This window comes from Dermacentor andersoni, chromosome 3 (assembly GCF_023375885.2).
Source record: "Dermacentor andersoni chromosome 3, qqDerAnde1_hic_scaffold, whole genome shotgun sequence".
Classification (NCBI taxonomy): domain Eukaryota; kingdom Metazoa; phylum Arthropoda; class Arachnida; order Ixodida; family Ixodidae; genus Dermacentor; species Dermacentor andersoni.
The window spans coordinates 131636511-131652789 of NC_092816.1; the positions used below are offsets into that span (position 1 = coordinate 131636511).

At 45.2% G+C, this 16279-nt stretch overlaps 1 protein-coding gene across 1 annotated transcript in view; it reads right to left on the reverse strand.

Annotated features, from left to right (window-relative positions):
* LOC126525219 (endothelin-converting enzyme 1-like) overlaps nt 1-16279 on the reverse strand; it is a 79837-nt gene that overhangs the window by 22810 nt on the left and 40748 nt on the right. Inside the window, exons 7-8 of the mRNA XM_072286903.1 lie at nt 7594-7791; nt 5313-5545 (exon numbers count right to left, since the gene is read on the reverse strand). Coding sequence (XP_072143004.1) covers nt 5313-5545; nt 7594-7791 — 431 coding nt within the window. The remainder of the gene's footprint in view (nt 1-5312; nt 5546-7593; nt 7792-16279) is intronic.

The window sequence follows — 16279 nt, forward strand, 5'->3', positions numbered from 1 at the left end:
AGGGTTGGTTATATTCCTCACATTTCTCTATCACCTGATTGATAGTGTGAATATGGTCTATTGTTGAGTAGCCTTTACGGAATCCTGCCTGGTCCTTTGGTTGACGGAAGTCTAAGGTGTTCCTGATTCTATTTGCAATTACCTTAGCAAATACTTTGTAGGCAACGGACAGTAAGCTGATCGGTCTATAATTTCTCAAGTCCTTGGCGTCCCCTTTCTTATGGATTAGAATTATGTTAGCGCTTTTCCAAGATTCCGGTACGCTCGAAGTCATGCGGCATTGCGTATACAGGGTGGCCAGTTTCTCTAGAACAATCTGCCCACCATCCTTCAACAAATCTGCTATTACCTGATCCTCCCCAGCTGCCTTCCCCGTTTGCATAGCTCCCAAGGCTTTCTTTACTTCTTCCGGCATTACTTGTGGGATTTCGAATTCCTCTAGACTATTCTCTCTTCCATTATCGTCGTGGTTGCCACTGGTACTGAATAAATCTCTATAGAACTCCTCAGCTACTTGAACGATTTCATCCATATTAGTAATGATATTGCCGGCTTTGTCTCTTAACGCATACATCTGATTCTTGCCTATTCCTAGTTTCTTCTTCACTGCTTTTAGGCTGCCTCCGCTCCTGAGAGCATGTTCAATTCTATCCATATTGTACTTCCTTATGTCAGCTGTCTTACGCTTGTTGATTAACTTGGAAAGTTCTGCCAGTTCTATTCTAGCTGTAGGGTTAGAAGCTTTCATACATTGGCATTTCTTGATCAGATTTTTCGCCTCCTGCGATAGCTCACTGGTATCCTGTCTAACGGAGTTGCCACCGACTTCTATTGCAGACTCCTTAATGATGCCCATAAGATTGTCGTTCATTGCTTCAACACTAAGGTCCTCTTCCTGTGTTAAAGCCGAATACCTGTTCTGTAGCTTGATCCAGAATTCCTCTATTTTCCCTCTTACCGCTAACTCATTGATCGGCTTCTTATGTACCAGTTTCTTCCGTTCCCTCCTCAAGCCTAGGCTAATTCGAGTTCTTACCATCCTATGGTCACTCCAGCGCACCTTGCCGAGCACGTCCACATATTGTATGATGCCAGGGTTAGCGCAGAGTATAAAGTCTATTTCATTTCTAGTTTCGCCGTTCGGGCTCCTCCACGTTCACTTTCGGCTAACCCGCTTGCGGAAGAAGGTATTCATTATCCGCATATTATTCTGTTTTGCAAGGTCTACGAATAACTCTCCTCTGCTATTCCTAGTGGCTATGCCATATTCCCCCACTGCCTTGTCTCCAGTCTGCTTCTTGCCTACCTTGGCATTGAAGTCGCCCATCAGTATAGTGTATGTTGTTTTTACTCTACCCATCGCCGATTGCACGTCTTCATAGAAGCTTTCGACTTCCTGGTCATCATGACTGGATGTAGGGGCGTAGACCTGTACAACCTTCATTTTGTACCTCTTATTAAGTTTCACAACAGGACCTGCCACCCTCTCGTTAATGCTATAGAATTCCTGTATGTTACCAGCTATATTCTTATTAATCAGGAATCCGACTCCTAGTTCTCGTCTCTCCGCTAAGCCCCGGTAGCACAGGACGTGCCCGCTTTTTAGCACTGTATATGGCTCTTTTCGCCTCCTAACTTCACTGAGCCCTATTATATCCCATTTACTGCCCTTTAATTCCTCCAATAGCACTGCTAGACTCGCCTCACTAGATAACGTTCTAGCGTTAAACGTTGCCAGGTTCATATTTCAATGGCGGCCTGTCCGGAGCCACGATCCATATCGGTGGCTTCTCAAGCTGCTTTACAAATCTGAGTATCATACTTGGGCTCCCCAGCCAATAATTAGAAAGCTGGCTGATTAAACTTAATGAATTAGTGAGTTATAGGAAAAACAAAAAAATTGTCTCACTTACTATAGGCCAGTGCGAATAGTATGCGTTCGGTTCAATTCGCTTTCGACGCGCCTTTCATTTTTAAATTCTTGGCTAAATTTACGTGGGACACCCTGAATTTCGGCAATGTGTTTGCTCCGCTGTTCACCCTACTGCCTACAATTGGCCCAATTTTATTCGCATGTAAAGCGCTTGGATTATTTGTTTACTGAAATGCGAAGCATGGTCATGGTTCTATACACAAACATTCACTCAGTTCGCCACGTTAAAAAGCCTTGCACGGCGTCCACGTGGCAAGATAAAGGAGAATTACGTGCGTGGCTAGCCCACTGAAAAGATACAGCGGTAGTGCCAAATCAGCATCCCGTAGATGTATCCGGGAATATCTACCATAAGTGATAGCACACAAAACACTGATAGTCTTAGTGCGCGTAACATCACGCTATAGTTATGGCTTATGTGCTGCGTAGTTTGGGAAGCGCAGTCTTTCGTCGTCGTCGTCGTCGTTAACCAGAACAAAAGGGGTTGCTTTTTAGCCTCCCCAATGGCCAGTGTTTGCCCTCCTTGGTCTTGTGTGAAGTTAAATGCTCCAATAAATTGGGAGATGCGGGCAATTAATACGATAATGAACACTTTCTCTCAACGAGAAGTCCTTCAAGCTGCGGATCTCTCACAAGGAAATTCATCGGTGGAAAGAAACCATTGAAACTACAGTCCTCAAAGGAACATATGTTGGTAAGAAAACTTTTCCCGTCTGGTTGTTTAGTGGCTAGGGCATTGCGCCTCTAAGCACGAGGTCGTGGGATTCCATCCTGATTGCGGCGGCATCATTCCGATGGGGATGAAAGGTAGAAATAGCCGTGAACCGTACAGTGGGTGCGCGTTAAAGAACTCAAAAGTGGTTAAAATTCAGGAATCCCGCCTCTACGGTGTATATCATAATCAGATGGCAGTTCTGACCCATAAAATCCCAGAATTTATTTATTTGAAAACGTATTCATCATCTCGTCTTAATACATTTACGTCGCCGGAGCTCATTCGGTCAGTTTAGGTATACATGAAAAGACGGACGTCACTGAAGTACCTCTTTACATTTCATGTGCTCTACTTTTTCTCTTTGGGGTTCATAACATTTGGCTCCTGACACCCCAACTGTATATGCCCGCAAACGTGCCCAAAACATTGGGGGCACGCTAAAAATTTAGCAGTGTTTTATGTAGGGATTGGAGAAACAGCGTACGTTTATGCTTGCTAGTCCTTTATTCATAGTGCTCCAATGTTTTCGAAAAAGACCTTCGACCCCGTCTTCTCGCCGCAGCTTTCACTTAAGCTTCAAATCTTCATTTGTTCATTTAAAGTGTACCGCAATCCGTACATTTATCATTTCTTTGTTTCACATCATTTCTTTGTTTCGCACTGCTATGCTTACAGCTTTAAGTTGATGACGATTATGCGAACACTTTAAGAGCCAGTAAAAAGTGTGTGTCAATTTCAATGCCAGGAACGTTAATCGTAGAGTTGATTTGTTCTCGGACTGGACGTTCTTTACACAGCTTTGCTCCGTTTTGAGAGGTTCGAGGCAAAGGTGACTGTCATTTGTCAAGTCAAGCTGAGTACACCGGTTCCCCTTAGCTCAATAAGAATACGCTCAACTTTGCGTGGTCACATCTTGCGAGTGAGACCACATGGCAACTGGAGAGATGAGGGCCACCCTTCTGCCGCGGAGCAATTGAGGTGTCTACCTTAAGCGAGCCAGTAACAATATCTGTGGCAGGATCTGTCCAATTTCCAATACACGTACTGAAAGAAACCATCTTTCTTAGAGAGACACTGAGAAGCTACTCCAAGCGAACTTGAACTGGTATCATTTGTTTACTTTCAATAATTACTTTTCACTTAGTATTATTGAACTTCAGCGTGACTTCGCGGTTCATAAGGCAAAGAAGGGGTAAGGCGTGCAGACACGGACACAACAGAAGAGAAGTGGACAACAAGAACGGATTATGAAAAAACGCACGAACGTACCCTTTCTTTGCATTATTAATTCTTATACCAACTAGCTCAGCTTTCTGTTGTTCTAAGCTTCATTTGTAGTACGGCGTTCGTGTTGTCCGCTTCTCTTCTCTTGTCTCTTTGACTGCACGCCTTACCTATTTGTTGCATTATGAATCCTTACCAGCTAACTGAGCTTTCCGTTGTTCTGACTTTCCGGATTGGGAGGTGTTCCATGGGCATATGACAGAACGACAGACGGAGCACAGACAAAAGAAATCCGCAGGCATAGCGCTGGTTTTCCTTTCTCTCTGTTTCGTCTGTCTATTTTACGGGTAAAACAGTTCACCCGTGTTGTAAAGACTGTCAATATCCGTGAAGTCAGGGGCTAGCTTGTGCGCGAATCCTGCATTTTTCGTCCTTCCGTTTTCGATGCGAAGCATTCTTTGTCTCATTCTCGGCGCTTCGCTGCAGGTAGGTTGGTTTCTGTCTCGCCTCACTATCACGAGATGAAAAAGAAAAATGACGTGCGACCGGCGGTGGAATCGAACCTCGGCCGTCCAAACACGCCAGCCCGGTGCTCCAACCACTAGGCCATGATCTAACACTTGTGTCTCTCGTACCAAATGCAGCCAGGGCATTGAAACCCTCGGCGCGTGCGTCACACGCCATCTTATAGCTTTTTGCATGCTCTTATGCATCTTATGCATGTTCTTGTGCATCTTATCGCTATCTGCGCTTGGTTCGCAGGCTAGCGGAAGTGAGATGGATGATGGCTTCGTGCCCGCTGTGTTCTTGCACACCTGTGTTCTCGCGTGACATGTGTCATGAAGAGTAGTTTGATCGACGCTGCTATTGCTCTTCGTCCCGCAAGCGTTCTGACAGCGAGTGCCCGCAGTCGTCGAGTGAAATGCGTTCGTGTTTGCCTGTGCGCGCGTGACAACGTGCTTGTTAAATGGGCTAGTGAATGTTTACGGCAATTTATACGGCAAGTGAAACTAGAAGTCTTACTTCGCACGGCTCTTTAATTATTTGCCATCGCAATCAATGCTGCGCCGTAACTGTGACTTTTTAATGAACCTTCTTCCCCTGGTAACAGTGGTCGTCTTCCTAACGTAGAAGTGCGATTTTCTATAAAGCTAAACTTTATATCACCATTTAGTGTGTTCTAAGGACACGAAACCCCTCGTTTGATTTCGGGACGCTTCGTGACTTTTGACGATCCTTATTGCAACTTGTTCCGAAACACGGCGTTCTGGAACTCAGCCATGCACGGCATCCGCTTGGTCAATCACGGTGCAAATTATTTTCTAGGAATTACACAAAGTCATCGAACTGAAATGCTTGTATAGCGATTACCTCAAGAAAATATTTTTGCACATATACTTATCCCACTGAATCAAAAGGATATCCAACGCCTGAACTTACTGTGCCGAGTCCTCCATAGTTTACGGAGGCGGGACCCTGTTGGAAGAAGAGACCAGGCTGCAAGCTCGCCGCAGGTACGATAATGGCGTTGGCGGTGGGAGAGTAGGAGACGTTTGTCTTCACTGACAGGAACAGCATGTGCACCTGATCGCGTACGAGGCGCCTTGCGTATAGTTCGAGGGCCTTGCGCCAGTCGTGAAAAAATCGTGAAGGTATCGAGTCGTCCAGCTCGTCTGCAGAGATATCCGAAGTCAAAGGCACTATTGTAATGAAACGCAGCAAGCCTATTCGAGCGCTGTACCAAAGTAAAATTAGCTGCAGACTTCTTTAACGGGCACAGGACAAACTTAGGTAATGTTGAAATTAAGCACGCCACGACGTTTTGAGCTTCTTACAGAAAGTGACGTTATGGCATCTGGCCAAACACAACAGTTGCATAATAATCCCAAAGCAGCTGTCAGGATGGTTACCCTCGTTACATGTACTTACTGGATTCTAGTGAACTACATACCCTGGCCACTAACTACCTTGCTTTCCCATTTTTTGGAAGACTAAGAGCAGCGTACAAAAGCTCAAGGGTGAAAAGAGCACGGGCGCTATGCGATGTTTTTCTTGTCCTTCGTCCTGTGAGCGTTGTCTCTAGTCTTCTAAAACATGTGCTAATTCTCCCAGCTCTCCATTCTTTTCCTTTGCTTACTAAACTGCTTAAAGTATTTGTCAAAGAATGAAGTGATTTAATGCCTTCAAATGTAGCGTGCGCCGTGCGCCTAAACGCAGCTGTGCACCGATTGTATACCTAGCCCCTCCTCAGATTAACCCGTGATGTGTGATGGTTCACTATGCAGCCCATAAAACACACTTCGAGCTTGCTTGTGACGGTTGCTCGTTTTAATCCCGAAATGCTTGTGACTGATTTTCAACTACTTTCAGACAATGACTCATAGCGTTGCGTCAAGCATCGCCAATAAGGCTGTTTGGATTGCCGCATGTCACGGCACGTATGTTTTGCCAGGCGCTGTAATTCAAACTTCGTGACGCTTTCGTCAGTGGGTGTTTCCGTGTTACGTGATAGCTGTGCTGCCTTTCGAGCACTCCCAGCGTGCTCGGTCTCGATATTACTTGAATTCTGCAGCGTTGAAATTCCATTATGCATTTCGCAAGATAGGTGCGATTTTCAAAGTATTCTTTTTTAAACGGGGTGCAGTGAAGCGTGACAGCCTCCAAATATGTCTCTCCACCATATTTATGCACGCTGTACGTTTTCTATTTTCATCAGACCACCTATATACGGGGTGTTTCTGCGAACACTTTCGAATATTCTTAAAGGTTGCCTATGGCAGATAGCACAATTCTAGTTCATGAGGTGGCCCACTCGAAGCGGCGGACACAACTTGCAGAAAAATTGAAATGCATTATAGATTAGTCATTAAAATATACTAATTAGGTTTCTAACTAATTACATTATGGCCCATATTGCAATTTACAAATTCGAGTCGTGGAGTTCGCAAGGCGGATCCTTTTGGAACGAATTATCAGGGTGACACCACTTTCGAGATATTAGTTCCCGAACTTTGCGGACAAATGCGCTGTCGTTGTACCTTCGTGCTTGAATGCATAAAACGACGTTCTTTTAAGAGAGTAACTGGAACGCCAATGCATTTCTCCGCAAAGTTCCGGAATTCATATCTCGAAACTGGTGTAATCCTGACAATTCGTTCCAAGTGTATCCGCTTTCCGAACTCCACGGCTAGATTTCTGAATTGCAATATGGGTCATATGGTAAATATGTAAAAAGTGAATTAGTGAACGTTTGTGAATATTTAGATTATGCATTGCAATTTTTCTTGGAGTTAGTGTCCAGCGCTTTGAGTAGGCCACCTCGTGGACTAGAATTGCGCTATCTGCCACAGGCAACCTATAAAAAACCTTGAAAGTGTTCCCTGAAACACCCGATATAGCTCTATGTAGTCTTCGACTGCGCTTCCCTCCTCTTGGCACCCGTTTCTGTAATGCGTTTCTGCGCCTTACATGGCTTGCCCCCCTCTATTTCGTCCTCTTAACATGAACCCCAGGACATCGGCTACCACTGTTCTCTAATTCACGCATCTGCACTCCTGTTCCTTAACGCTTCGCCCATTGTTTCTCGTTTCAACGCTCATTGCGCGCTCCTAAATACTTCTAAAGCTCATTTGTTAACCTGAAAATTTGTGCGCCATGAAATAGCGTCGGTAGAATTCAATGATTAGACAACGTAAGGTTTCAATTCCGTTAAAATTTGTACCGTAGTAGTCGTTCAGTCCGCGTGCGTCAGGAGCGCTGTCCGGGTATCCGACGAGAGCAGCCATGTCGGCAAGCTTATGCTCCATCACATTCTGGACTTCGTCTCCCATCCACTTGAATGCGAAAAGAAACCGCTTGAACGCCGCCTTGATGTTGGCGATCATGTCATGAGCTCGGCGAGCTGCTCCTGTGTTCGCATCTAGTAAAAAAAAAATACAGAGGGAACAAGAATTTGTTTTTCCAGAGGATGCGGTGGAGTTACCAGAGCAGAAACACGCGTACAAAAAGTAGGTACAAGTTACAACGTAAAGCTAATGGCAGCCGAGCTCCTCAGCAGAATCAGCGGCACAACAGATGCAGCGACAAGCCGGCAAGTCAGAAGGCACAGCACAAAGCACCAGATTTCCAACTCACGCAACACAAACGTGAGCAATTGAACAACAAACCGTGCTTCCGATGCACAGGGACGCAGCTGCCGGACGATTGCAAGGCCAAATAATCGCGTATTGCTCCAAAAAAGGCCACATTGCCGTAGCTTGCTTCCACAGAAAGAAGGTATTGAACTACAGCTCCGCAAGAAACAGCAAACGTACGCATCCACGGCACCTCAGCGACACAAGGTTCACCAATGCATGTCCCAGACCTATTCAGTGGGAGATCTCTTCGTCAGGAACAGTGTGGATGTGAGTTCGTCAACAACGATCGCAATCGAACTGACTGTGAACGGGCAGCCACTGCTAACGAAGGTAGACTCCGGAGCATCTCATTCAGGGATCCGCAATGAGACTTTTCAGCACCTCTGCCCAGCAGCTTCTGCACAACTGCACACTACAGACTTTACTCTATATATATGATCACTTCAAAAAAACGAAGCTGTTAAGACGCTGTCCTGTGGAAGTGCAGCTGAATCACTAAACCGTAAAGCTGTGCATCGTATAGGGCAAAGGAGCTAGCCTCCTCGGACGAGACTGGTGCTCGGCTCTGGATGTCGGAATCACCAGAATAGACGCCGTGGCCCCAATTAACCTGTGTGATCTTCGTGAACGTTACGGCGGGCGACGTGGTCAACGGACGGTTACACGGGGATATCGGTCAGCCAATGTGTATCAGCCAGTGCACAACGTAAAACCTGTAAAATGATCAGGGATTATAAAAAAGACAACTTCTAAGCCATAAACGCCGAACTCCTTACTTTCATTGAAAATTGATTATCTAACTATGTCGAACCCACCATTGAAATGAACTGGTGCATATTTAAAAGCAAGATTCAAGAAATTATCAATCGTTATATTTCCCTACGACGTGTGCGCAGTAGCAACTCAGCTCCTTGGTTCAATACTCAGCTTAATCGACTAAGTAACAAGAAAGAGCGGATATAGGGAAACGCTAAAAAAATTTACACGCAGGATTGTTGGTTACCGTATAAAGAAGTTGCTGCAGAATACCTATCCATACAAAGAACAAGCAAATTCACCTTTCTTAATAGTACTCTTCCTAATATACTTAAAACAAACCCAAAACGTTCCTTAAGTATTGTTAAGCGAAAAGATAGCAACAAAATATTGCTTTCTACATGATCTGATTTTGCAGTACCTGATCATGACTGCGTAGCTATTCTAAATGACACATTCGCGAATTCTTTCTCACGTGCATTGGTTCATGATTATCCACTGCTCCGCCAATATAAGTACTCTGCGATGGTATGGTATGTTATGGTATGGTATGGTATGGTATGGTATGGTATGGTATGGTATGGTAAAACTTTAATGAAGTCCTGCAGGTCTGCTCTGCGATGGTGCCTATTACATTTAACTCCACTGGTGTTCGCACTGTAATCAGCAAATTACCGCTCTCTGATGACAATAACTCCAAATTTCTTAAGAACACTAAGGAATACTCTTCTATCATTAGAATGCATTTTCCCCCAGTCACTTACTACTGCATCACTACCAATGGATGGTAAAGCAGGGAAAGCCATGCCGATTCATAAATACGGCGATACATATAACCCACGTAATTACAGACCAATATCACTTACATCAGTACCATGCAAAATAATGGAACATGTCATATACTCGCATCTCGCACGCTTTCTTGAGAACAATAATTTTTTTACTCCCATTTCAACATGGATTTCGTAAAACATTTTCGTGTGACGCTCAACTTCTGTTGTTCACTAATACTTTACATAACAATATTGATTCTGGTATTCTTACCGACTGTGTATTCCTTGACTTTGCTCAATCTTTTGACAAAGTAAACCATTGTCTCCTCTTACATAAATTACAAATACTTAATATCGACCCTGCTATAATTAAATGGATTGAAGCCTTCCTGACTACCCGAGTTCAGTTCTTTTTTGCAAATGAGACAGCGTCACCTGCGACACGTCTTATCTGGAATGCCATAAGGCTCCGTGCTCGGACCACTGCTACCTTTAATATACATATGAGACTTGCCCACTAACATTCTTTCGGAAATTTGTTTATTTGTAGAAGATTGCGTAATCCATAAAAATAACTTATGATACTGACTTCGCGCTTCTTCAAAGAGATCTGAACATTGTGCACGAGTGATGCCGTACCTGGCACATGGAATTAATTATCAGCAAATTGAAGGTCATGAGAATTTCTCGTACTAACATGACGCATCCTGCATATATCATGAATAACCAACCATTAGAATTAGTAACATCATACCTTATCTTGAGATAAACACACTGAACATATCAAATCTAAAGCCAACCGCACTCTAGGTTACCTCCGTAAAAACTTTTGTACACTACCAGCTTCCGCTAAGCTAGTTTTATACACTACATACGTACGGCCACAGCTTCAATGTGCGTCAGCGCTGTGGGACCCCCACCATGTTACATTAACCCAAAACAATGAGGCAATACAAAACCACGCCTCCCGTTTTATCTTATCTAAATGCCACTGAACACGCAGCGTAACCTACATGAAAGCATCATTACAACTTCCTTCACTTGCCGCTGGCAGGACATATTCTCGCCTATGTCTTTTCCATAAGATTTACTATCATAACCCATATCTGTTTTCATTGTTGATACATGCCGCACCTTTCATATCAGCGCGCCTCGACCACCGTCAGAAGGTTCACGTTCCCAAAAGTAACACAGTTATCTATTCATTGTCATTTTTGACTAAGACTGCAAGAGATGGAACCAGCTTCCTGAGTCTATAGCCAGCTTCCTGGCTCATTCACGACCCCATACGCTTTAAAAACGCCTTAAGAGTTCATTAGCTGGTCTTTAACCATTGTGTAACTCCATTCCCTTTATTGTATTTTTGCGTGTTCTGTTATATATTTATTGTATATATTATTGTAATTATGTGCTTAATTGCTCATGAATTGATGCTATATTGTTTAACTCATGTTACATTCTCAATTATTTCTTGCCTATTATCAGACTGATATATACATGTACGATTGCCGCTGCCCTCTGTAATGTACTCTGTGCTCTGAGGGTAAAATAAATAAATAAACAAATAAATAAACCGCAGGCTACGCCAAGCTTTCTAAAATGTCGTCAAGTACCGCTAGCTCTTAGTAGAGCCATTCACGAGGAGCTAAAACGACTAGAGACACACGGAATCATAGAGACACAGGGAATTCACTGCGTAACTACCGTTCCATAGCGAATCCTGCACTCAGCCCAAACGCCTACCCTCTTCCAACAGCTAGCTAACTACTGACTCAGCGAGAGGTGCACGGTTTTCCTCGAAGATTGACATCCAACAGGCATGCCAACAACTATGAGTGGACGAAAGCTCCACAGAAGTCCTCGCCTTGACGACAACAAAGGGACTATACAAAGTTCCCTTCAGAATCACCGTGGCGCCCTGTTGTTCCAGCAGTTGTTCCAGCAGCTGGTGTACACCTCGAAGATATTCTTGCGACGAAAGAGGTGGAGACTGAACACCTAGAGTGCGTAGACTCAGTGCTCAAACGACTGCAAGGCGCAGGTCTGCGTGTTTCAAAAGAAAATGCGTATTTGGTGCGTCCTCCATTAAGGTTTTCGGCTATCACGTTGACGCACAGGGCATTAGGCCCCCTGCCGGAAAGCGTAAAGATATCACGGGAGGCCCTGAGCCCAAAGAATAAGACGGAGCTGCAAAGCTTCCTCGGAATGCTTAGCTTTTACAGCCGATTTCTCCAAGACCGAGCTTCAGTCGCCGAAAGCCTACACAGATTGCTCGACAAAGACGTAGCATGGCACTGGGAAAAAACGAGAGAGCACTGGCTTTCAAATCTGTAAACCATTTAGTGCGGCAACAGTTCTGAGTTATTATGATGTGCGACACGACCTCATCTTGTTACGTAATGCTTCGCCATACGGCGAAGGAGCCGCCCTCTCTCAAATGAATGACGACGGTCTGGAAGCGCCAATAGCTTTCGCCTCTGGAACACTAGGAAACGAAATTGCTCACAAGTGGACAAAAAGGGATTTGGATCATCTTCCACCAGTGCGTCCCAGGTCGTCACGTAACCGTGTACACGCACCACAAGCCGTTACTGGGAATAATGAGCCCGAAAAGAAAGATCTTAGTGATGCTTTCGCTGCGAATGACACTTTGGTGTTTGATGCGTGGCTTCTACTATTATGAGCTCTGTTATCGCCGAGGAAAAACGCATCAAAACTCCAACGCTCTCAGCAGACTCCCGCTTCTTAGGGAGCAAGATGAACCTGCACCTCCAGGATATATTTTGTTGCTCGTAGCCATTGTGCGACCACCGCTCACAGGTCAGCGTTTGGCACAGCTCACAAAGGAAAAGTGTTTGCTACTGTACACCACGGACTCAAGGAGGGTAATACAAAAGTGTCTTGTAAGAGAATTCACCGCGTTCAAACGAGGCGAAAAAGAAAATTCAATCTACAAGAAGTGCGTACTTAGGGGATCGCGAGCCATCGTAGCAAAATTTGCTCAAGAGCAAGTACTTAAGATGATGCACGCCAACCATCCCGGCGTTGTGTCAATGAAGGGCAGGGCACGCAGTCATTTCTGGTGTCGAGGCTAGGATGCTGACAGTGAAAAGTCGCCGCATCCTACGTGGCAGACTATACACGTGGATTTGGCTGGCCCACTTGATGGATGATCATACTTGGTCATCGTGGATCCCTTCACAATATGGGTGGAGGTGAAGGCCATGAAAACGACTCCATCACCATGCGATGCAGATGCCTTGCGTTCGGTGTTTGCAACCTTCAGTGTGCTACGTAGTGACCGACAGTGCACCGAACTTCATGTCCACACACATTGAGGAATTCTGGTCCAGAAACGGCATCAAACACTAGACGAGTGCACCATATCACCCGTCAACTAACGGCCAAGTTGAGTGGATAGTGGCACAAACAAAGCGAGCCTTGCTGAAGCTGACTGAAGGTTCCGTCAAATGCAGAATTGCACGCTTTCTCTATCGACAGCATTCCACGCTTTCAATGGCTACTGACAAAACGCCAGCCGAACTAATGCTTTGCAGGAAAATGAAAACGCCCCTTAGCATCTTGACTTCTTCAGCGATATGCCATGAGGGGTAACCCGCAAATAATCACCTCATGCTGCTTGACCTGGGGCAACCAGTTACATGCGGAACCTCCCTGGAACTCCTGCTTGGATCCCGATGATCATAACGCAGAAGAGCGGTTCGTTCCTGGGGAAGGCGACTGGAATTATAGCTACGCAGGCGTCACCGTGATCACATCCGGCAGCGCACAAGCATTGCATATCTAGATCACGAAGAAACAGTGGATCCAATCTGGAAATTCCCAAGCCCGAACAGCGAACAATATGCGCGCATAACGCACCGGTGCCGCAGACTTTGGAGGGGAGGGAGGCACAAGAGCCGCCAAGAGACACACCGAGTCCTCAGCACAGGCAACCGGAACAGCAAGTGACACCGTGGCATCACAACCACGCACAGGACTCGCAATGGTCGCCAAATCAAGCCACCGGACTATCACGGACACCCATTTTCCACCTAAAAGAGGAGAGGTGATATATATATATATATATCACCGCTAAAGAAGTTGCGAGTTGAAAAAGTACCAAACCAAGCCGTTCTGCGGCCGACATCGTTCAGCATCGTTAAGCTGTGCCAAGAGGCACTGAGTGGGACCCTAGCCGTTGCGGGCAGCGTATCACATTACTCAAAAGCTCGGAGCGCCTAGCCCCTGGCCAATGCACGCCGTCGCGCGCTTCCTTGAGCATGCACATTCTGCTGCGCGGTGCCACTCGGCAAACACCGCGTTTGTACTGCTAGGAAACAAACAGCTCTTTGTTTACACACATGTGGTAGCCCCGTTCCAAAAGAAATATAAAATGACTGTCCAATGATCGCTCCGGTACTGTGTGCCGGCGAGAACTGGTTTAGTTGTGTATAACAAAAATGTCGCGTACCGAGCCCCTTTGGACTTATATGAAATCACTCCGCCAAGTATACCCTCAGCATCCCTTTTGGTGGCATCTTTAACGCCCCCTTGCACGTCATCACAATCGTCGACGATCCATCGCAAGATAAGCAAGGGAAATGGATCAATCGGAGACGCCGGCACCTCTCTTTTCAGCCGGTTGTCTATTTTCACTACTCAAGGACGGTATGGCGGCTCCGCTGAGACCCTCCCCACTTCTGTGCGCTCTTCGCGAGTCGTCAGCCAATTAGATAATAAAATCTTGTCGTGATAGCCAATGATATCCCCTTTCAAACTAATTATCTCCTATAAACGAGGAGAGCGCTTCATTAGACCCCTGACACAACCTAGTGGGTCAGCGGCCGTGCTAGCGCTGGCGGTTACGTGAATTTCACCTAAGGAGATTGGAATAAAGTCAGGAGGGAATAACTGTACCGTACAGCGCCCCATTAACGCTACTGTGATACTCGAAGCACGTCATCCGGGGAGTTTCGAGACCGCTTTCCAAACATTAAAAAACTTAATGCTTCGAGATTATCTAGCCTAACAAATTCCGGCCAATGTCCCCCAGAAAACCGAAACAGCGCCGGAAGAGCATAACTGTCACGCCCTAGGAGACGCCCATGAGTGACGGAACTATTCACGCTAAAATGATGCAGGCGATATTGCGGCTTGACAAGAACGCTCTCGTTGTTCTCGCTTGACGTTAAGAAGGAAACGGTCACGTTACTCCATAACGTCTGGTAAGATTGTGACAGTTGCGCTATTCAGCACTGAAACACCTGCTGCTGTTGACAGCGTAAATAAGGGATCCGTCGTTCTCCTCAGTATGAACATATATGCTAATAACCCAAAATTAGAGAAAAGGCTCTAAGCGGCCGTTTGAAACACGCCTGCGACAACAAATCTTGCCTGAAAAAAACAATGATAACGACAACATGTTGGCGGTATTGCGAGAATGTCGTAAGCATTTCGTTCTTAAGCAGTTTTTAACTTTTTAAGTTCAACTTAAGCAGCTCTATTTAGAAATCCGCGATTTCCAAGCTTTGTAATTAAGTTTTAATTGTCCAGGTGGTCGAAAATATTCAGCAAGTAAGCAGAAAAGGACAATTTCACAACTCTTCTGAGCATGTGCTTCTTATTACGTGCATTTTGTACACATGTTCTGATGGAATCGCCTTGCTGTGGTCGTAGTTTGCCTGCGTTTGCACTTTACCCTTGTCAACCATCGGCTTCAAAAGCTTATGCACTGCGGAATATGAGGAAATGTCGAATTTTTCAGTACTCTGTGACCGTAGCTAGGTAAAAACACCCGTATGTTGTCCGCATATGCTGTAGCACAATGTTCGAATCGGCTGTGCGGGCTGTGCACAGGCTGTGCGTTAAGCATGCAGAAATTATCTCTTAATCAAAATCCTACAATACATAAACGTTTGGCGTCGACCGCACGTATGCGGATCATTCAGACGGCCCGCACTACCATTCCAAATATAGCATCACATGACTCAAACGGAAGCGAGAGTTCCTGTGCATTCCTGTAGGCCCACAGCGCTAAGGCCTTTCAGACAAATATGCCAGTAAAAAAAAAAAGGTCTGATCTGTATTTGCATAATGATAGATTGCAGATTTGTTGTCTGTAATGACTGTAGTATGAGTCCGAGCGCAGATGTAAGTCAAAATTGTTATGAAGATGTATTCGGCAATATGTGCGACGCACCAGTATAAAAAAGCTATTGCCATGGAACATCAAGTTAATAAGTGAGCTTTGGAACAAGGTTGCACCTTGATTTTTGGGTAAGCAAGCTGATCCTGTTCATTTACACGCCTTATGAAATAAAACCAAATTACGAATGCGTAGAATCATATGCTGCGTGCACAATGTCATTCTGAGGTACCGCAGACTCTTTCCCATCAGACTTGCGGAGTGGGGCCCTGCAGTAATGGTAACTGCTCTTAATGGTGAGAGCTCGTAAGTAACTCCTCGTAATGGTGAGAGCTGGACCATTTCCACTGCCGCAACGGTTTTGCTTGTCGATTCCATTCTTCATATTCCAGTAAATGAAAGCTTTCTGCATAATTGTTGACTACTTCCGTTTGACTCTCTCTTTGTACAGCTAAACACATATTTTCTGAAGTCTTATGAACGTTGCAAACAATGTTACGTAGATTTTTTTTTTTTTTCACGCAAGAAACATCCATGTTATCTTTGCACCGCGTTGTCGCCTGTGCCCTTCAATAACTACTGTTTAGAAAGAAG